Source organism: Podarcis tiliguerta, assembly GCF_965153285.1.
Source record: "Podarcis tiliguerta genome assembly, chromosome: 14".
NCBI classification, from domain to species: domain Eukaryota; kingdom Metazoa; phylum Chordata; class Lepidosauria; order Squamata; family Lacertidae; genus Podarcis; species Podarcis tiliguerta.
The window spans coordinates 7980592-8004035 of NC_139547.1; the positions used below are offsets into that span (position 1 = coordinate 7980592).

The 23444-nt window shown below is 43.4% G+C and overlaps 1 protein-coding gene across 2 annotated transcripts in view; it reads right to left on the bottom strand.

The window, feature by feature from the left end:
* Nucleotides 1-15415, bottom strand: part of NPTN (neuroplastin) — a 49065-nt gene extending 33650 nt beyond the window's left edge. The window contains exon 1 of one of the 2 annotated variants that reach the window (XM_083413162.1): nt 15029-15415. In XM_083413162.1, the coding sequence (XP_083269288.1) occupies nt 15029-15125 (97 nt within the window). In that variant the 5' untranslated portion in view covers nt 15126-15415. The remainder of the gene's footprint in view (nt 1-15028) is intronic. The other variant, XM_083413163.1, reaches the window with a different exon arrangement.
* Nucleotides 15416-23444: the final 8029 nt, after the last annotated feature.

Consider the following 23444-nt stretch of genomic DNA (forward strand, 5'->3'; position numbering starts at 1 on the left):
TTTTCTCTTTACTTTCTAAAATGCCTAACAAATGGCTAGCGGGGCATATAAAATAATACTTCAATAACAATTGCTTTTGTTGAACACAAATACATTCTCTTATTACAACTTTCGGGTTTAAACGCAGGTATTAGGAAAAGCTGTCCATCATAAGAAATGCTCTATGACTCTGCTTTGACCTCAACATGATGTATCAGGAATTCGGAGATATAAAGTGACCTAAATTTCCTGCAATGGCCAACAGCCAGATATTCTAAGTTGCAATCCTACCAGTACAAAGAATATAATATTACATTTATTTAAAAGCTACTGTTCCACAGAACCTATCTAAAAAAGATTACACAAGTTGTCATGCTACAATGTTTTTAATTTATGAACTCTATGTAATTGTATATATTAGACAAGCTCTCTGAAAGTCTTGGTCATTATTCATGATATTCAGTTTCCTTTAAACAATTTTGGTAAAAGTAGAACAGATTTAAAAGGTATTCTCCATACACAGATTCCTAGGGAAGACTGCTGATCACACAAACTATGTAAAGAGACTTCTTAGAGCTCTGTATCAGTTATCAAGTCCTAAAGAACCAGTTGCTAACAGTTACAGCCAGAGTCAACTCCACTCAGTGCTGCGCACATGGGAAAAACCTGAAGCCCTCATTATTCCTCACATATACGATGTAAAGTTGTTTTGACAAAAAAAATCCATAAAATAAAATTCAAATATCATGTTACACTCCTTTTATTCAAACAGGCCCATAAACTGGATTGTCAATTAAGTTCAAGAGAACTGTTATACATATGTTTGTGCAAGAACTACATAGCCCTTCTAAGAGTTGGTTTTGTCAGATGGCCATTTTTACAAAGGAATGTGCTGGGGTGGGTCAAATATCTATTTGCCCTCTGGCAGCCCATGACCTGCTTCCATATTCCTGCACATCCATGCTAGTCTTGTTCCTCGGCTTGGCAAAACCTGAACACTGTTTGTTGCAAACTTCCTCCAGTATAATAAAGTTGTCTTTAAAGACAGAGAAAATGCTATCATTCTACAAAACAATAGCTACTACCAGAAAACATGCAAAACCAGAGAACCAGTGAGATACTACTCACAATCTTTTTTTTACTGCATATGACACCACAACAAGTACTTACAATTCGTATGTCTATTTAAACATGAAGCTCACTGGCTAACCTTGGGCAAGTCACTATCATCCAGCACATTTCAACAAGTAAGAGCAGCCCTCTAAATCTGCAACATTTTTGATTCCCTACAAGCAGGGGTGTTGTCAGTGGATAGCCCCAGGGGCTCCGGTTTTTTGCACTGGGCCATTTATCTCCTTCCTCTTACTTGTCTTTTTTAAACTCATGAAAAAATGTAATTCACAGGGTGGATTTCTCCCTGAAAATCAGCCTATAATAGCATCTCTACTTACAAATTAGCATATGCCTATTTGTGCCATGAGCCTGTGCCTCAATACCCAACCTGCAGCCTGAAGGCATATTGTGAACTGAGATGCTACCTATCTCCTCCCTCTTTGAATCTGCTTGTTGCCAGCAGCTCTGAAACTTAGCACTTGCCTAGTTCTCTTTGAAGAGTACCAAAAATGAGACATCCACATTCCAGCAGATATCCTTCTAACAAAACCACAGACACACAATATTATGTAGCAACAGTTATATGTTCAGTTTCCCATAGTCTTGCTCTGTTTGATATTAGAATACCAAGCCTATGGACTGGGTATTTCAGATTGTTTCCCCCAGTCTCCAGACTTTAAAATATAGGCATATATTAGGAAACCTACTCTTTGCAACTCCTGTAGCCAAGCTGGCACCAAACGCATTACTCTGCTTTCCTCTGGACTACATCAGTGAGAGTGAGAGATAGAGGTCTTGTCATCTGGGCAGCCCAGGATCTCCGTACATACCGCCCAGGCTTGCCACTTGGGGTGATCACTTTGGCCCTGCTAACACAGCTGTTTGACTTCACCCCCAGAGGCGCACTCCATGGTAACTTGAGACAGTATGTCAAAAACTCCTTGTTAAGTAAGTCTGGATCACTTTAAAGACATCAACCTCTGTACTTTTTTTGATAGATTTTTTAAGATTTGTTTATCTTCTAATGGAAAGGAACAATGCAATATTGTACAATTTAGTCACTTGCCAAACATACACATTCATGCAAGAACCATGGCTGGCATTCTGACTTATTAAAAATTAAACATTATGCTGGGGTTTTAATAAATTCAGCAGAAGTTTGAGTAATTTGTTTAAAATTTGTATTTATAAGCAGAAGAAAAGGATGAAAGGTCCTCCAATGAGAATATAAATCCCAACATTAAAACATAATGTGGTTCAGTTCTCAATTTCTACCTAGCTAGTCATGAACTGGGTCACATTATGTCTTCTTAATAAATTTATAATGTGACAAAAAGGTATCATCTTACTGAGAGCTTTTCTGGATAACATTAATGCTGCAGAAACATAATACATGCCTGTGCTGCTTTCCTATCATGCTGAGCCATTTCCATTCAGTTCTGAAGAAGCTGCTAAAATATACATAGCCTAAATATAAACACAAATGTATTTTTCATCTCTTAGGTTCCAGCTCAAGTACTAACCTTTGCATATGATTTAGGCACCAGTTCAACTACTGGTGCCTAAATAAACCTTTCATAAATACTTATGCAACTTATATGGCTGAAGTGCAACTCCTTAAATCAGAAGTGAGTATTGTTTAAAAACAGTTTATATGCATGCATTAATACCACAATCTCCAGGACTCTGTCAAGCCATGCCTGACCAATGAGAAGAGTAAATATCAGCCTCCAAAATGATATTTCTATGCCAGCACACAGAAATGAAACAGCAACATTCTAGCATCAAAAAGCTTGGATCTTAAAAGTTAGTTAACTTAAGCAAGTTCACAGAAGGAAAGTTTCCCATCTTCGCTTGCCCACTGAAGCCACCTGTAAAAGCCTCTACAGAGCATAAGGGAGAAGGCTCTTCTGAATTGTGTGGGATGGGGTGCTGCGGACTAAAGGGCTAGTAGAAACTTGTCATATGGACTTACAGGTTGTTGGAAGCTGTTAACACTCAAGGCAATTCGTTCAAATAATTAAAAATAACAACGAATATGCCTCTAAATGGTTGGGGGAATCTGGGTTCATTTTCATTCTCGTCTACATAGGTAACGGTAAAGGTACCCCTGCCCGTACGGGCCAGTCGTGTCCGACTCTAGGGTTGTGCGCCCATCTCACTTAAGAGGCCGGGGGCCAGCGCTGTCCAGAGACACTTCCGGGTCACGTGGCCAGCGTGACAAAGCTGCTCTGGCGAGCCAGCACCAGTGCAGCACACAGAAACGCCGTTTACCTTCCCGCTATAAAGTGGTACCTATTTATCTACTTGCACTTAAGGGTGCTTTCGAACTGCTAGGTGGGCAGGAGCTGGGACTGAAAGACGGGAGCTCACCCCGCTGCGGGGATTCGAACCGCCGACCATGCGATCGGCAAGTCCTAGGCACTGAGGTTTTACCCACAGCGCCACCATTTTCATTCTTGTCTACATAGACTGCTTTTATTCTTTTTTCACATTTTAATTCTAGTGAAGCACAGAAGGCTAAACTGAACTTCTCCAAAAGCATTCAGTAATGTTTTTAATGTCAGCACTGTAAGTGGCAATTAAGCAGCCCAGTCAGCATCGGGATAGAGATTGAGGAAAGCCCAGCACATGGCAGGAAGCAATGCTCACAGTTTGGCAGCAAGAACATCCTCCCATTGAATGTGGTAGAAACACTGCCAAGCTGAAGCATCATTCTGAAATCTGAAAACAAAGCCCTAACCTAGTGCTACACACTTACAAAATTAAGTCATGACGGCTGTTAAAGACATAGGAAGAGTTCAAAAAGAATGCTAAGATGTCATAGATTCCGGCCCTTGCAAATCAAATCACCAGAGGCAATAGCCCCAACTCAGAAGTACACATGCCCCCTCTATGTAACACATAGGTCTTTGGCCAGAAACAGCATGAAAGACTTGCACTAGTTCTGAACAAAAGAAGTTACCTTAAACCGAGTCAGGCTACAGGTCCCTATCAAAACTCAGTATTGCTTTCACTGACAGACAATACTGTCTCTCCAGGGTCTCAAGCAGGGGTCTTTCTCAGCCCTACCTGGAGATAAGCTAAACCTGGCAAAAGCAGAAGGTGCTCTGTATGGTCAAAATGGTCAAAGGCCTGGAAACAATGCCTTATGAGGAACAGCTAAGGGAGCTGGGCATGTTTAGCCTGGAGAAGAGGAGGTTAAGGGGTGATATGATAGCCATGTTCAAATATATAAAAGGATGTCACATAGAGGAGGGAGAAAGGTTGTTTTCTGCCGCTCCAGAGAAGCGGACATGGAGCAATGGATCCAAACTACAAGAAAGAAGATTCCACCTAAACATTAGGAAGAACTTCCTGACAGTAAGAGCTGTTCGACAGTGGAATTTGCTGCCAAGGAGTGTGGTGGAGTCTCCTTCTTTGGAAGTCTTTAAGCAGAGGCTTGACAACCATATGTCAGGAGTGCTCTGATGGTGTTTCCTGCTTGGCAGGGGGTTGGACTCGATGGCCCTTGTGGTCTCTTCCAACTCTATGATTCTATGGTGGTAGGGAGAAGAAAAGCTGGATGGAACTCTAGGTCAGACCCTGCAGTGCTCACCTTACCCTGTGCCTCTTTTTTTCCTTTGAGGAATTAAAAATTATGATGATGGCCATGTCTCCATTTATAGCCTTCCTTCCTCCCAAAGAAGCCCAGTGTAGGTCTGAGTTGGCTGGTATTGGGGAAAGTACTCTTTTAAGCACCTGGGTCCCAAGCCATGTAGGGCTTTGTATTCCAGTACTATTATCTTGTATTTATGACAAGTGAGACTCCTCCATCAAAGTATAAGCAATTGTAATGGGTCTGTCTTCTGTATTGTGTGACTCTTGGCGCCTTCCCTCCTTTCTTGCAGACAGAAGCTGCCTTATTTTTTCTTTAGAGTTGATTTGATTTTGGCCTTTGTGTCACACCCTTCATAGCAGATCTCCTCTCCTTTCCTTCTCTTTTTTAAGAGACCCAACTTTTGGGTTTCAGTATTGGAGAAGTTGAAAATTGAACTTTGTTCATCTTAAATCATATTTTGCTTTTCTTTCAATCCTGCTCCTTTCCAATCCTACCAACTTCTGAGACAAAGTAATTCCCTTCCTTAATTTGTGCTGTTCCCTAAAAGATATTTATAGATCAGTTATATTCCACTGAGCCTTCACTTTTTGCAAATTTAGTTCTTACTCTTCACCAGTCTGTTGTGATCATTTTATACACATGTTGCCTTTAATAGCATTTTGCCCAGCTTTCTGGATAGCCTGTCACCGTGGCTCATTCCATGGCAAGCCACAGTTCACACTAGCCATAGCTGAGAATCAATGCACAATTTGTTTACAGCATTTTCATGCCACTTTGCAAGAGACTGAAAGCAGCTTCCATAATGCAAGTAACATTTGAGCTTCCAAATAAAGCATCTAGAGTCACAGCAACAACCATAACTATAGTTTGTCAATTCAATCATGCCAAAATATAGTTAATGCAAATCATGCTTGCTAGTTCAGGTTTATCACTTCCAACAATCACTGCCAAACTATTGTGGTTTTTGGCACAGTCTGTTTGGAAGCAACTACATTGGCACCACAGAGCGGTATTAGTTTTCTTACATGGACCCCAGCTACCCTCCTGTGTATCCTGTGATGTGCAACCATTCTGAAATATTGTCAACCACTCAATCAAATAGTAGAGTGTGATATCCAACTCGGGGGGGGGGGGGGGAGTTTAAAAGGAACTATGGAAATTTTTTTACTTCCAGATACTCTCAGAGCTTTTAAAAACGCTAACAATAATTGTGAATCTTTTAATTTAAAAAATCAGCATAACTGAGCTAACTGACCTACCTGCTTTGCATTATGTGTTAAGAATTTTATTTTAACAAAACCGGCTGTAGGGTTGTTTGGGTGATGAGAAGCTGGAAAGAAATGTTTTAAATAAATAAATGCCTTATTAATGGCATATTTTAATTTTTGAAACATGATCTCAAACTTTTGAAAAAGCTTGCAAAGGTGTTCTAGTGATTCATATTGGGGGGCTACAATAAAAGGTACAACAAAAGGCTACAATAAAATGACCCCTGGACAGCTAAGTCCAGTCAAAGGCAACTATGGGGTGCGGCACTCATCTCGTTTCAGCCCGAGGGAGTCAATGTTTGTCCACACACAGCTTTCCAGGTCATGGGGCCAGCATGACTAAACCGCTTCTGACGCAACGGAACACCATGACGGAAGCCAGAGCACATGGAAATGCCATTTACCTTCCCACCGCAGTTGTACCTATTTATCTACTTGCACTAGCATGCTTTTGAACTGCTAGATTGGCAGAAGTTGGGAAAGGGCAATGGGAGCTCACCCTGTTGCGCGGATTTGAACCACCAACCTTCTAATCGACAAGCCCAAGAGGCTCTGTGGTTCAGACCACAGCGCCACCCACATCCAAAATATTGCTTCCAAAGAACAAATGCATGCTTCAAGTTTGAGAACTTTGAAAATTATCATGTTACATGGGCATGAATGGATAGAATGAGACAATGTCCTTTACTGGCAGCTCCACCTATCACAGAAGCGGTGACTTTGCAAACCGAAAGAGAAAGGGTCTTCCCAATGAAAGCCAGTGTGGTTAGTGTGTCTGTAAGACCAGAACCTGGGAGACCAGTATTCAAATCCCCACTCAACCATGAATTTCATTGGGTGTTACTGTCCTATACATGCCTAAATTTTTTGTCCCACCGTGCTCTCTGTGTGACCTGTTTTGCTATGGCTAGTTACAACCCTCCAAATACCACAAACAGCAAAAAGAACCAAATAAATTCTCCATGAAAAAATGAACAGAAAGTGCTGCAGCATGGGGAGGGGTGTGACCACTAGCCATTCAGTTTTTGGTCCTATAACCTAGGTTCCAGGAGCCATGTGACAAATAGCTTTTCTATCCCAGTTTCTAACACTGGTCACAGGTGGTTATTGGAAAGACTGCCTCTCCCCCCACATCCCTGCCCATTCACTACATTCAGCTGGAGAATCTTTGTTGGGTACACCAAATGCAGCAGTTGACAGGAAAGGGGCACAGGGCCTTTTCTGGCTAGTTCCCTTTGTGGAACACCCTATGCATATAAGCCACAAAACGACTTCTGCTATTAGTAACCTTTTACACAAGCCTTTTCTGATTAAGGTTTAACAACAGTTGTACTTTTATCTCTTCACACATTGTTTCTGGTGTTAATACTTAAATAACATATATATCATAAGTGGGATCTTTATCTTAACCTATTAGCACTGCATATACTGTATTGATTTCACTGTATGCTGCTTAGATACATTAGCTAGAAGTGGTATCTGAATTCATCTCCAGTATCCAAAGCTGAACTCTGTACATAATTTTGCTGCCTACTTTGACTTTGTACACCTTCAAAACCAAAGATATATTCTGATCTCATTTTGAACAGTAGAACTTAAAACAGTGCTGACAGAATGCACAGTACCCCAATATAGTATTTTGAATCTGAAGTGACCAGGATAGAGTGGGTTGAAAACCAGGGGCCATTTATAATTCTTATAGTTCTTTGTTTTATTTATTAATCTTTCATTTTATAGTTCTTTTGTTTTATTTAACAGAATTTATATACCGCTTAATCATCAAAACCTCTAATCAGTTTACTTAGCTGATTATCAAATGTTCTGCCTTGAAGAATTCAGTAATGAGTCAAGTCCAAGCCAGTGAGAATAATACAGTATCACTGGCATGCACTGTAGTAACAAAGAGATTTCTGAGCAGACCAGTCTGGACAAGTGGTGTTCTCAAGCAGAGTTTTATTAGAGATCATTTAAATAAAGATTAAACTGCATAGGGGCTAGAGCACACCCATGTCATCCAGACAAATTAGGGGAAAGAAATACGATGCTGTAATTATAATATCTGCATAGGCAAAAAATCACCAGATTCAGGAGTTATAAAAAGTTGTGTGCACAGGATTGGTTTTTTTTTTTTAAATGATTCAATTGGCTATTTTCCAGCTAGAAACAAAAGACAATAATTAAGTTCATTTCAATATGACAACAACCAAAGGCAAAAATATGAGCATTGTAATCTTCCAGTTACTGTTAATAATAGGAAAAAGAAAAACAAACAGCAGTTAACTAAAATACTAATGCACAAAGAGAGGGTCTAATAGTCCATTTCAATTCAGAGATACTGACATGAAAATGTATACAGATACTGCAAAAGCATATGGGAAGGTTGCCTCAGCAAGGAGGCATCCAGATCATTGCCTCTTGCCCCATCAGCGTTGACAGTCTAGGGGCAAACCAAATGTTCCACAAGAAAATAGCTATGGGCAGAGTAGCTCAGTGACAAGACACTCAGTGAAGAAGAAGAAGAAGAGTTTGGATTTGATATCCCGCCTTTCACTCCCTTTAAGGAGTCTCAAAGCGGCTAACATTCTCCTTTCCCTTCCTCCCCCACAACAAACACTCTGTGAGGTGAGTGGGGCTGAGAGACTTCAAAGAAGTGTGACTGGCCCAAGGTCACCCAGCAGCTGCATGTGGAGGAGCGGAGACGCGAACCCGGTTACCCAGATTACGAGACTACTGCTCTTAACCACTACACCACACTGGCTCTCAGTGAGGTAAAAGAACTAAGTCCAAGGCTTTATAAGAGCCGGAGCATGTCTACTAGAACCCAGTGTCATCTAACCACCACTGTATTAGAAACTGCTGTACTAGCCAGGTGGTACAGGCCCCCGTTTTAGGCACGACCAATATGTGTGTGATTGTGCTCACATGCAGAGTGCCGAACCCAGCAGTGATCCGGAAAGGTCCTAAAAGATGCCACTAAAAGGACAGAACATAGAAGCATGTTGTTTGCAGGCTTTTACAGAGTTTTTTTTCCAATTACAGGTGATTTCACAAAAGCATGTGATGGCCCAGAACACAAGACCCATGTAAACTAGGGGTTGCCTGTATCAGCAACGCTTGAGTGCAGTGCGGTATCAGCAGCCCCTCTTCTGCAAATTGTTGTGGTATCACAGATTGCAAGGCACGGGGGGGGGGGGGGAAGCCTACACTCTTCCACTCTCAGAGCCACCCTCAGCCCATAGTAGCTTCTTTTTCCTTCCTAAAAATAACTACTAGCAAATGCGAACTAAACCATGTCTACATCAAAACTTCTCCCAAAGAAGAATGGAGAGTATACCTAAAGTAGACATTTTTAAAATATTGAGAAAGCAAACAGAGCTAATATTTTCTGTTCAAATCGGTGCTTGGTTCTGTTATTTAAGTCCAACTGATAAGGGTATTCTAAAGTTTACAATTTGTCCTACAACTTGGTTGCCAGCACCATATTGTGGGTTTTCAGTGGGGATTTTATCTTTGCTGTACATGGCTCACAAGAACACAAGCTGAAAGATCCAAATGAATAATTTTGCTTTACAGTTCACTCTAAGTCTTTACTGCCTTCCAATTCTACTTTCACAGGGGTGTGTACATGAGAAAATTATGGTGGCTTTACTGTCAGCAAGGTTCTTCGGGCAGTTTCCAGCTACAATCTAAATAGCCATCAGTTATATAGGAAAAACCCAACCCACTGAAGGAAAAAGCCTGAGGGCAGGGACTAACTTACCACTGATTTTTATAATTCACTCCAGGAAAGATTTTGTCTTAAAAACCAGTGAAACACACTTTAAATCAGGCTTCCTCGGCCCTCCAGATGTTTTTGGCCTACAACCCCATGCCTACAACATCCCTAGCTAACAGAACCAGTGGTCAGGGATGATGGGAATTGTAGTCTCAAAACATCTGGAGGGTCGAGGTTGAGGAAGCCTGCTTTAAATAAATAAAATGAAAGGGGGGCACACCACATTCATTCAATCTACACATCACAGGTGCCAATGTATGCAATACTAAGAGGCTCACAATGGCAGGCAGCTTTATATTAATTAAGGCAAGGACTTATTCAGCAGTTGGATGTTTTTTGAAGACTGAAAGTTAACTTTCAGAACAGCCACTCTTGGAACTGAGTGTGTTCTTACTTTTAATAACCATCCTAATCACTGCAATAAAGAATTTGAAACCCTTCTCTTCTCTTTCAAGCACAAAAAATACAAAACTTGTGCTTTATGAACTGTGCATGCCAACAGGGGGTTTTCAAGTCCAGCTACAGCCATTTGAATGCAGGCACAGGACTTCTTCAGCCTGATTCCTCTTACATGAAGTAATATATTACCTCTCCTGCAGACATCTGCTCACTATAACAAAGCGAATGTTTGCAGAGGTTGAGTCTATTTTATCCTAACAAAGTCAAATGCCATCACTTTATTCAAAGCCTACAGACACATTCATCATTTAACTCAAATGTGAAGAGACTGTTCACCTCATTTCACCTAAACAAAAGATGGCATAAAAGATGAACACTTCAGACAACAGCTAGCATAAAAATCTCCAGATCTTTATTGTCAGGCATGTCTGACAGAAGTAGAATATAGCCAAATTACACAACTGTGAAGTTATATAAGGAACGAGTTCCCACTAATTTCCTGAGACATTTCTACACTTATTTCCAAATCCATGTCTCCAACCCTACAATTCTCTTCTACCTTAAATGGGATTGCACTAACCTAGTCCAGATTTTCAGGCATTGCTTCTCTTCCATTCTTACTTCCTTTTGCTAGCCATTTTTTTCTCAACAAGATTGTCTGATCATCAAGGGAGTGGAAATAAAAGGCAGAACCTATAAATTAGGGCTCTTTGCAGATGACCTAATGGTCACAACACCAGATCCCATAAGCACAGCAACCTCCCTAATCAGAGAACTCAACACATTTGCAATGGTGTCGGGCCTACAGGTAAATTTTACAAAGTCAGAAGCTATGTGCTTCAACACCCCTCCTCACACCCAAAAAGAACTCACGAAGGTCACCAAAATAAAACTTTGCCACACCAAGTTCAAATACCTAGGGGTACAAATAACCAGAAGCCTCAATAAATTGTACCTCCACAACTACAAGCCCCTGTGGCGACAAATTAACAAAGACCTAAAGAGATGGAATAACATGAATTTCACTCTCTCAGACAAAATAGCCATGATCAAAATGATCACACTCCCAAAACTAACCTACCTACTCCAAACCCTCCCAATCTGGATCCCCTCAACCCAACTTCGCAGTTGGCAGAGAAAACTACACTCTTTCATCTTCTCACATAAAAAACCAAGAATAAGCCCCAAATACCTGCACCTCCCCACCTCAGAAGGAGGATGGGGAATCCCCAACATATTACAATGCCAACCAAATACGCCATATAATCCCATATATACTAGAAGATGAGACAAAACAATGGGTACACCTAGAGAGGGAAACAATTGAAAATACCTGCACCACAACATACCCACTCCTCCCAAACAAAATAAAGAAAATTCCCACAACACTTAACAGGTACACACAAACCATGCTCAAAGCATGGAAAACACAAATAGGCAAACTATCCCCAACCCCATCCCCACTAATCCCCCTGGCGTACCACCCATTATTCTACCATGCAGCACAAAACCTCCAGATAAAAACCTGGCAAACCAAAGGCTTATATCGCCTAATAGACTTTTATAAAAATAACAAACCCTTGTCAGCACAAGAAATACAAGACAAACTAGAAGACACACAAATGCCCTGGTTAACACAACACCAACTACATGCCCTCTTAAACAACCCAACAGTAAAATCAGCAGCAACTAGGCCCCTGACAACCTTCGAAAACCTCCTAACAACAAAGGGAAACGGTAAAGGGACGGTATCCGCAATATACAAAATACTACTCCAAAATCCCGCAAATCCCCTAGATGCAATCAAAAAACAATGGGAGAATGACATAGGCTATGATATTAACCCCACTCAATGGACCAGAATGTGGTCTAAACCCCCCTTTAAATCCATATCAATGAAAAGAAAAGAACTCACACTGAAACTCACCTACAGGTGGTACCTAACACCAAGGAAACTAGCGCTAATACACCCAGGAACCTCACCAAAATGCTGGAGAGGGTGCACCTCCACAGGCACATATCTCCACATGTGGTGGGAGTGTCCCAAAATCCAACTATACTGGACAACAGCCATACAAGAAATATGTAAAATAACTAAAAAAGTAATAGACATCACCCCAGAATTGGCCCTACTAAACATCTTCCAAGACAACAATGCCCATTTACACCACAAAGAACTCATAACCCACCTACTCTCAGCAGCCAGAAGCATCATAGCCAGACACTGGAGAGACCTGTCAGGAGTAAGCATGGACCAATGGTACCAAATAGTATGGGAAACAGCCCTACTAGAAAAATTAACTAATAAACTGAAACTGACATGGGGACAAACAGAAGAAGACGCCTTCACCCCGGTATGGCTCCCCTTTATCACATACACAGCCCAACAGGACAATGACAATAATCCACCAACAGCATACAAATCAATGTGGCTAACCTGATCCAAAACACCCACCCACCTCACTCACACACGAAAACAAAGATCACCACAGCCAATCACAAGCAAACAATCACACCCTAGGCCAACCCCAACCTCTCTCACCACCAAAGGAACACAAGTGAACAACACAAGCAACGCTGACACCAAACTCTACATACATTAAACATAATAGAAACACCGCCACCCGACCCCACCCTCATCCATCTTCCCTCTCTCCACCCCCTTTTCTTTTTTCTTTTCTTTTCTTCTCCCCCTAATGCCTCAACAAATGAAACGGATTTGTAAAAATGTTACATGGGGAAAAAAACACGAGGCATTACACTTACTTCTGTAAAACAAGAAAATCCTTAATAAAATATTTTTTTTTTTAAAAAAAACAAGATTGTCTGAGTCAAGGTTCAGAAATTAAGTACTCACCTAAGCTAAAACCCAAGAGCCCAAATTACAGGAGAAACACAGTAACCAAACTGCTGTACATAGCAAGACAAAAAATATTTATACACAGGGTCATTTGACTTCTTTAAAAGGCTACCCAAAAAGCCATTGTGCAACATTAGAAGATACTGTCCACTCAAATATATTTTTCAAGCTAGGGAAAAAAACCTATGCTTCTACACCAATAAAACAGTTTACAATGCCATTTAACTTACATCTGTTTTTATCATGTAATACTGCCCCACAAGTACACACCTACTGAGCAAAGATGATACTGGATTTTATGTCTAAATACATGTTCACGCTCAGCCTTCTCAGGTATGCTAAATTTGCCTTTAATCAACCTGTGCTCTATTGGCTTCACTAATAATCATTATGCACTTGGTGCAAATCAATGTCAAGGAGGAGACATATACAATGCTAGATTTCTTACAGCACTCTTTAGAAAGAAAAAAATCCAGGGTTTCCATCACAGACCTATCAAAAGAACGCTTTAGTTGCTAAGAAACTAAAAAGCAATTGCATTATAAATCATTTAAAGAAAACCAAAGATGCAGTAGGTGGATAGAGATGTACCAGGAGAACCGCACACACTGTTCAAAGTGGCACACCCCAAGAGGCTATGAAAGGGAGGAAGGAATGGCTGCCTAAAGCTTGCACCTACAGACTCCTTTTGGTTTAGAATTAGATGTATCTAAGGATTTTAACAGCCCTCTGTTTCTAACTTGATACGTTAGGTACTATGACAAATTATCAAAAAGAAAAGCTCATGATGAGAGAAAACAAAAGGCTGTATGAGAGTCATGAAGTGCTCACTTATTAAGCATGTATTGACATACTCTGCCAAAAACCTATTACAAGTTCCCTCAATCCCTACCTTATCATGTTCACCAGACTGTGAAACAGCAAGTTTCACTGGCCATCTGGAGTAGCTCATGACTACGTGTTTTGGATCCTTGGTTTTCTTCTTCCACTCTCTTCTCTGACCCACCCCAAGGCTTCCCTCTTCACAGCTTTCTACAATTCATATTCTCTCAGCTGCCATTTTCATTTATATCATTTTTATTCTTCCCCTTCCCTCTGCTCCAATGAACTTAGGTCAGGACACACTGCCCTGCCTCCCCCCTTTAATCCTCACATCAGCCCTCTAAGTTATTATCCTTATATTGCAGATGAGAGACACAGTCCAGCTAAAGGTCAGTCAGGAAGCTATACGGCAAGGTGGAAATTTGAACTAGGGTCTGCGTAGTCACAGGCCAACATTCAAACCACTCTGCCACACTGATTATCAGCAGTCCTTGAACACGCTTAATGCACTTCAGGCAATTACCTTATTATTCTTACAAAGAACTCTGCAAGATAGAACAAAACTGCTCTTTATATACATATATTTAATTTAAAGCATTTGTATATCACCTTCCATAAAGTATCCCCCCCAACAGTTAGCAGTCGGAATTTTTTTTAAAATAATAATAATAATAATCCACTGTAAACAGCATTAATAATTATAACAATAGAGCTTGTCTGATCCAAGGTCACCTGGTGGGGGTCCCTTCCTGCAGCAGAATTTGAAACCACGTCCCTTTGGTCATCTGAGGCTCACCCCCCTCCTTCTCTTCCACACCCACCCCACTGCCCAGTCTACCCCCTACCCAGGCTTGCCGGCCCTCCCGTCCCCCCCCCCTCCAAGCTAACCACCAGAATGAGTGATGAATAGGAGGCCGCCTGGCCCAAGGTCACTGCCAAGTTAATCCAGTGGGCTGAGCCAGCATTTGAACCCAGCTCCCGCAGGGAGGTGCTCCTCCCCTCCCCTCCCTAGGCTCCTCCCCCCCACACACACCTGAAACGCCCCGCCCACCGCGCGACAACCTCCCACCCCTTGCGGCATCCCCCACCGCGGGACCGAGGCGCCCCCTCCCCCCCGCCTGTCAATCACCGCCTCAGGCGGGTTTCGCTCTCGGGTTCGCCTCCCGCCCCCACCCGCCCTCCCCTCACAGGCCCCGGCCGCCCTCTCTCACCGTTCTGCGCGCCGGCCGGCGTCGGAAAGAGGCTCCCCGCCGCGGCCAGGAGGAGGGAGAGAGCCGCGGGGAGCGGCCCGGAGCCCCGCAGCAGCATCCCGGTCCGCAAGCCGGCTGAGGAGAAGGAGGGCAAGGAAGGGCGGGAGGGAAGAAAGAGAGAGAATGAGAGGAGGAGGAGGAATGAAGGAGCGCGAGAGCGGGGGAGGGGGGGCGCTCAGGCAGCAGCAGCCGCTCGCTCGGTCTCCGCCGCCGCCGGGCGAGTTTCCTTCTCCGCCGTCCTTCCCGTCGGCTTCGCCCGCCTTTTTCCCTCCCTTTTCGCCTCAGCGCAGCCGAGCAGCTCCTTCTACCGCAGCGCCGGAGCCTCGCGAGACTTGGGCCCCCACTTCTCGCGCGAGGAGGAGGAAGGGTGGAATCTGCAGGGCTTGAGGGAAGCGTGTGGGCGGGGCGAGGGCGCGGAAGCTCCGCCTCCCGCTGCTTTTTCCCAGGGGGACACGTGACGAGGCGAAGGGAACCGGTTCTGGAGCAAGTGCAGAGGCGGCGGCTGCAGCCTCCGCCCGCCTCCCGCCTTTAAATATATATATATTTCCTCCCACTATATTCCTCTGAAAACTATATATTTTCCTCCCACTAATATATTTTCCTGTATATTTTTCTCCCGCTAATTCCTCTGAAAACACCCCAACCCCCATATATATATATATATATATATATTCAGAGGAATTAGTGGGAGGAAAAACTCTGCAATAGGAATAAATGAGGAATGGCCAGCCGCAGAAACGCCCGCGGACCTCATCCGGGGCTCTGCACAGATGCTCAGGAAGATCTGGCCCGTGGCAATTGGCGTGAGATCATGTGAATGTATTTGCATACACGACTGGGAAATTCGGGCGGTGGGTGGCGGCGGAGGTATTGCCTGCCCTGCGCTTTGCGGTGCACCACCCTGTAAGCAGACGTCTGTGTGTTTTAAATGGCTTATACTTATTGGGGAGAGGGGTCGGTTGGGAGGAGATCTGGGCTCCAACAAACCGAATTGGCATCTGGATTTGTGGGGCGGAGCTGCATCTGACAGAGACTTGAGGCAAAGGGTAAGATTCTGACTCTTCCCCCCCGCCCCAAATTTCATGCATAGAAGCTGCCTGAATTGACAATTGGCTCTTTCTTCACATTGTTCTTTCAACCAGACAGCATTTTGCACCTGAGAGCAACCGGGTAGCTTAGGGGGCACAGTCTTCCAACATCTTGCTGGCTCCTTGTCATCGCCAACATCCGAGCCATTGCCACACTCCGCCTAATGGTAGGACTGGTCCTGACTGGGGTGAGCAGCAACCCTGTGCCTGAGCTTCGCCACATCAAGCTGCAGGTGAGGACTTGTTCAGGACAGCTTTGCTAAATAGATAAATATCATTGTGCATCAAATAAGAAGGTGTGTGCAATTGTGAAGACTACGCTCCATGTTGGTTCTTGGTCTGGTCCTACAGGACTCTTAAATTCAAGGGGAAAAGGTAGGCTGGGTGGAGGCTCATAGGACTCAATGATTCCTACTACAGAATAAGTAAACTGTAAATAGAAAATAAGCATCTTGGGGAAACCTAGACTGTTAAAGCATTTTCCAAAAGTGGCCTCAAATAAAGCATGATGCAGTAATCCCGTCTAGCAAACTTTTTCAGCAGGGGGCCGGTCCACTGTCCCTCAGACCTTGTGAGGGGCCAGACTATATTTTGAAGGGGAAAAAATGAACAAATTCCTATGCCCCACAAATAACCCAGAGATGCCTTTTAAATAAAAGCACACATTCTACTCACGTAAAAACACCAGGCAGGCCCCACAAACAACCCAGAGATGTATTTTAAATGAAAGGACACATTCTACTCATATAAAAACACGCTGATTCCTGGACCGTCTGTGGGCCGGATTTAGAAGGCGATTGAACCGGATCCGGCCCCTGGGCCTTAGTTTGCCTACCCATGGTCTAGAGTCAACGCACTTGGGACATGGATGACCAGAGAGGCTTGGTCTGGTGTCTGTAGGATAGGATGCAACTAGAGCACCAGCAAAAGCTGCTGGAAAACAGTCTAAATCACCTCCTGGATATCCAGTAGAATTTCCACATCATGGAATGTCTCATGCTGCAAACATGATCCTTAGGGGCAGGGTGGTACATTTTAAGCTGGTTGAACAGCTCAAACTGGATCAGCAGACTCTCCAGTCAACAGAATGAGGATAGGTTGCATACAGTAGGTTCTGCTTTGCTGCTGAAGGTTAGACCCGATGGCCTGTGAGGGTTCCCATCAATCTCTGCTGCAGTTCAGTGACTGCATCCATACTAAATAAAGTTCTCTAAAAATAAGATTCTTGCCCCCTGCCCCTGGCTGGGAATTGTAGTCAGAAATGGCGCAACATTTTGGTAGATGAGGCAAAAAAATAAATAAATCCAAATATTAAGCTTGCTCATTATTTTGTGGAATTTTGGTTAACTGCAAAAAAAAGGGATCTGTGAATCTTAAAATCTTAACCCAAACCCAGCTGCCACCCTAGGATGCTTAAAGAGCCCAGTTTAAGTTCTGTGTCTCTAAATCTCTAGACTGCAGCTTGTCCACTTCAATTTCTTCTCAGAAACATTACACTCATTCAACCTGATTTGTTTGAGGGGTCTTGCACAATTTGCAGGAATGCAACTGAATTCCACAAAAAAAAAAAAAAGCAATAGTTTGGAAGCCCCCCTAGAAGACTGGTCTTCAATGGGTGGGTCAGGACCAGCTTGTGGGTCACAGCCTGATCCAAGCTGGGTTGCAGTGGGACCTTTACCTCTATGCACATACATGGTAAAAGATTAAGAAATGGGTCCTGTAAAAAAATGCATGTTTTGGTTAAAAGTGAATTATAGCTCTGAAAGGGTTGAGGAAATGGTTAAAAACAGTGAGCAGTTAAAAAAATATATAGCAGGTATTAAAACTATTTAGAAGATTATTAAAATCAACTCTTGTATAAAGAAATAACATATAACTTCCATGTGCCTTGAAAGGCTTGCCTGAACAAAAATGTGTTAAGCAGGTACCAAAAAGAGTACAGTGAAGGCTCCTAGCAGATGTCAAAACGCAGGGAGCTACAAATAAGAAAATATCAATTTCTTACCATTTGCTGACCCTCATTGTTTCCCCAGAATCTGTTCCCTGAAACATGCTACCCACCTGTGCCTATAACCAGCAACATGTTTTGTGAAGGTTCTGAGATGGCCCAAATTACTTAGACTGAGGATGGTTTTCCTGAATGGTCTGCCTCTAGACTCCTTGCTTTTCTCAAGATTTTTTCTCTTGTCAGTTAATCCTTACCAGTTCTCCAAATGTCTGCAGAAACCACGTAGGGAAAAACAACAACCAAACAATAAACACCCGTCGGTGTTTCTCATTCATGTTCCAGGCAGGGAAAATATATTTGGACACTTCACAATGTATCTTGTAAGAACGTGGATGTACAATTCTTCACAGCCACTTCTGCATCTTCCTGCTGTTGGCTGCTGAACAGGAATTGCTCTCATTTCTAGATGTTTACCAGCACTGAAAGAAAGCTCCTGCTAGGAGATGGCCTGAAAAGATCTCCATCTGTTTTGTAGGAGCAGACCTGCAGACAGTTCAGCACAAATGAGCCTATGGAGAGGAGCTCACAAATACTGTAACATAGCCAGGTGCCTCCCTGCTTGAAATTAATAGATTAGATCTCTAAATTTCAGTGGGACTTAGCAAAATTTACTTGGATACCACTCTTAGACTGGAGTTTAATGCAGTCCGATTGACACCAGTGGGTCTCATTTCTAAGTAAGCATGGTCTGGATTGCGATTTTAGTTAATTAATTATACTTGTGTTTTAGTTTAATTGATTTATGGAGCAGTTCAGTTTGCACACAAGCACAATAATAGGTTCAGTGAAGAAAACCTAAAACTTTCGGCTTTCATTGTTTTTAGGTGACAGAGACCTATTATAGTAGGTATATTGTCCAGCTGGTGGCCTTTGCTGGGTGGGCTTCAGAGGGATCGGAATTCATTTCACAGAGTGGGGCAAAATACATTAGTGCAAACAGAATTGCACCTCACAGGCTCACTTTTGACACTTTCGGGATGCAGCACTAGGTGGTGCATAGAGACTTACTTGAATACATGATAGGATAGGACTGAACCTGTGAGAAGGACATATGGGTAAAATAATATTTTTTTCAAACAGCAGGAATGGGATATGTGAGAAGATGAAATGGGGCCATATCTGGAGACTCATTCCCCCGGGGAAGGAAAACCATTCCAAATGGAAGTATTACACCTCAATTATGCATATAGCCAGTGCTTTGGGGGGGGGGCAAGTTGCAAGTGTTCACCATGAATATGTTAAGGGGTAATGCAATTCACAACCAGGAAGAGGGGCCTCTCACACAGGCAGCAGAAGGGGTGGGCAGTGCAGCAATTGCGGCTCATGGGCCTATCTATGTCACTGAGCAGCTTCTGAACCACACAGTTGATTGCCTTTCCCTGCGTCCTAACTGTACATCGATCTGTGATGGAACCAGCCAACCAGAAACGCCAATACTTTTGCTAAACGTTTTTAATTACAGTGAAATGAATACAATCAAGCCTCCTTTTTGAGAGGCGGCTGTTCCCAGCTGGTCAGTACTGTGGGTTGCAGCCAACTAAGTTATACTTGTGGCTTAGTTAGTCAATGGGTCTGCTCTGAGTAGGACTAACATCAAATACCACCCTGAGATTCTAAGTTGTATCCTCCAGCACCCGTTCAGTGGCTGACCACTTAAAGCTGGTGAAATGTTCCCAGGGTCCTTCAAAAGGTCTTGCTCCCAGGTGGTCTCTGACATCAGTCCATCTGTTGCTCCACAGATGGACCAGTGTGGTGGACCAGAGCCAGTGTGGATGGACCAGTGTGGTGGACCAGAGCCAGTGTGGATGGACCAGAGCCAGTGTGGTGTAGTGGTTAAGAGCGATAGAATCGTAATCTGAGGAACCGGGTTCGTGTCTCCGCTCCTCCACATGCAGCTGCTGGGTGACCTTGGGCCAGTCACACTTCTCTGAAGTCTCTCAGCCCCACTCACCTCACAGAGTGTTTGTTGTGGGGGAGGAAGGGAAAGGAGATTGTTAGCCACTTTGAGACTCCTTCGGGTAGTGATAAAGCGGGGTATCAAATTCAAACTCTTCTTCCACTAAATCCAGACTTCCCCCATAATATCTGCTGTCATGACCTACAGACTTAAACCTAAATGTTATAAGAATTTTAAGGTCTTATATATATATACACAGTGGTAACTTGGGTTAAGAACTTAATTTGTTCTGGAGGTCCGTTCTTAACCTGAAGACCACTTTAGCTAATGGGGCCTCCTGCTGCTGCCGCCGTGCCGCCAGAGCACAATTTCTGTTCTCATCCTGAAGCAAAATTCTTAACCCGAGGTAATATTTCTGGGTTAGTCTGTAACCTGAAGCGTATGTGACCCGAGGTACCACTGTAATAGATGTTCATAAATGTACCAAGCAAACACATACAAATATGTAAACCACACGTCTGAAACCCACAGAAAAGTCCTGAAACCATTTTCTCTCTTCCAAATTGACCTCAAATATTTCTCTGCAAGATTGAAGGAAATGGGGAGCCTCCCCATTGTCTCTTTGCTCACAAATTCTCTCTTAAGGGCACATTTAGGATATGAATAGGGTGTGAGCCTGTGACCTGGATTCAGGAGTTGAGTAGTTATCATAACAAAAGAGCGGCCAGGATGCCCAGGTAATCCAATCAAATAACCTAGCAGACAGGGGGAAAAAACAATACACTCAGATTTCTGTTGTAGTCTGCCCCTCCTCTGATGTATTAGGGGGTGGTCTTCGGCTACACCCCTTCTATGATGTAGGTATGATGTATCTGGGGGGTGGTCTTGAGCTACAGGATGGGCAATTTCAAAGTCTCTATAAGGGCTTGCACACCTTTGTCCTGGGTCCCTCCCCCCCTCCTGTGGAGGGTAGCACCCCGTTGCAACAGCTTTAATAAAGATCAGGCTTACTAGCTGCTTTGCTTCTCAATATTCTCTGGTTGGTCTCTGTTATTTTCTCCTACCGATAGAGAACCTACAAAAGGACTCTGTATGGGCTCTTGGGTACCCCATAAGGGAAAAGGAGCAGTTCCCCCCCCCATAACATAACAAAGATTTGTCCTATGTCCTTTTCCTTTAAAGTTCTGGTTAGCAAACTCTTGGGGATTTCAAGGCTTCACTAGATTTATTACAGTTTCCAAAGTACCACAAAGGTGTGATCCATGCACATGCAAATTTCCCATATTCTACCTTCCCAAATTCAACTCTTATAGATTAATACAGTGGTACCTCGGGTTACATACGCTTCAGGTTACATACGCTTCAGGTTACAGACTCCGCTAACTCAGTACCTCGGGTTAAGAACTTTGCTTCAGGATGAGAACAGAAATCGTGCAGCGGCGGCGCAGCGGCAGCAGGAGGCCCCATTAGCTAAAGTGGTGCTTCGGGTTAAGAACAGTTTCAGGTTAAGAACAGACCTCCAGAACGAATTAAGTACTTAACCCGAGGTACCACTGTATTTCCAAACTCTTCATCCCACACCACTTCTAAACTGTGATTCTGTCCCAGACGTTCAGATTTCTGCCCCCACCCTACTAAATCATGATTGTATTCAGTGTTTTAATTCCTGCAGATCAGTGGTACAGTTCACCGCATAATTCTGAGACACACCATGGTTTAATTTGCGTACCGAAAGGATGGAGAAGATATTTACTGTCAGTATCCTTATGGGATCTGAATAAATTGCTCCTTGTAGGATCTGAAATTAGACAGGAGGCACGCAAGAACAAGGCACTGCCTCCTCCAGCCTCTTCAACATCTCCACTCAGCTGAGATTCTGGGCTGGCTGTGGCTACTGCTGAATCAGGGCATCATGTGGTCTGCTTACAAATGAGCTTCAACATGTCTGCAGGGTTTCCTCCATTCCCTGCTCCTCCGCTCAGAAATCAGTCAGCAGCGAATGACTCAGATCCAAGATGCTTCAAAAGGAGCTCATTTCTTCCTCATGAATTTAATTCATAGTCTCAGCCACAGGCAGTTTTTTTTTAAGGACCTAGCAGCAACTATAGTTCTATGGCTGCCATGAATGGCTTGGTGCTGAGAAGGTTTCCTCCATGCTTTCCCTCTTCTGCTCTTTTTATGTCTAGAAGTTTATAAATTCAGTTGTGGAAATGGAACATGGGCTGTTCGTTCACTTTAGTTCATCTGTGTTGTTTTCCCACCACTCTCCCAGACCCAGATTCCTGATATACAAGCACATGTGTTCCTTCACAGGTAAAGGGACCCCTGACCATTATGTCCAGTCGTGGCTGACTCTGGGGTTGCGGCGCTCATCTTGCTTTATTGGCCGAGGGAGCCGGCATACAGCTTCCGGGTCATGTGGCCAGCATGACTAAGCCGCTTCTGGCGAACCAGAGCAGCACACAGAAATGCCGTTTACCTGCCTGCCGGAGCGGTACCTATTTATCTCCTTGCACTTTGACATGCTTTCGAACTGCTAGCAACGGAAGCTCACCCCATCGTAGGGATTTGAACCGCCGACCTTCTGATTGGCAAGTCCTAGGCTCTGTGGTTTAACCCACAGCACCACCCGTGTCTCCTTTATAGCGTATAGCAGCATATAAATGTTTTAAATCAATGCATTAAATTGGGCTAAATTTATATCCAGCAAGACAATGTCTTGGGCAGCCCTCCTTGAGATTGCTGTTGTCCTACCTCACAAGGTATCTGTAGCGGCAAGAATGTCAAAGAATTCTGCAATTCTATTGTACCTATTTATCTACTTGCACTTTCTATTCTATTGTACCTATTTATCTACTTGCACTTTGATGTGCTTTCAAACTGCTAGGTTGGCAGGAGCTGGGACTGAGCAACAGGAGCTCACCCCGTCACGGGGATTCGATCCGCTGATCCAGATCTACTCTGGAAGGTCGGGGGGAACCTCCAGAACACGTTGACGGGTCATGAAGGGAGGCAGAGAGTGCAGGAAAGTCCTATTGCACAAGCAAAAATTATTGTACTGATGGGACAGATACTTAGCACCGCATTCGATGTGGGCCATTGTCCTAAACTTGCATCTATGTATAAAAATCAGCACATGCCATTTTTTTATAGAAATGTGCATCTTCTTTTGTCTTCCTTTTTGCACAAGTGACCCTCCTGGGGTTCTAGCAGCTATTCAAAGATGCTAGGCCTGATTTGGAGCCCATGCGATGGGAGCCTAGTATAGACTTTACTGCATGGGAATTGGAAAGCTGCAAAATTTGCCCACTGGATTCCTAAAGCATTTCCCTTGGTTTATATAACACTTCTTGGTGGTCGGGAGACTTGCCAATGGGCTGGAGG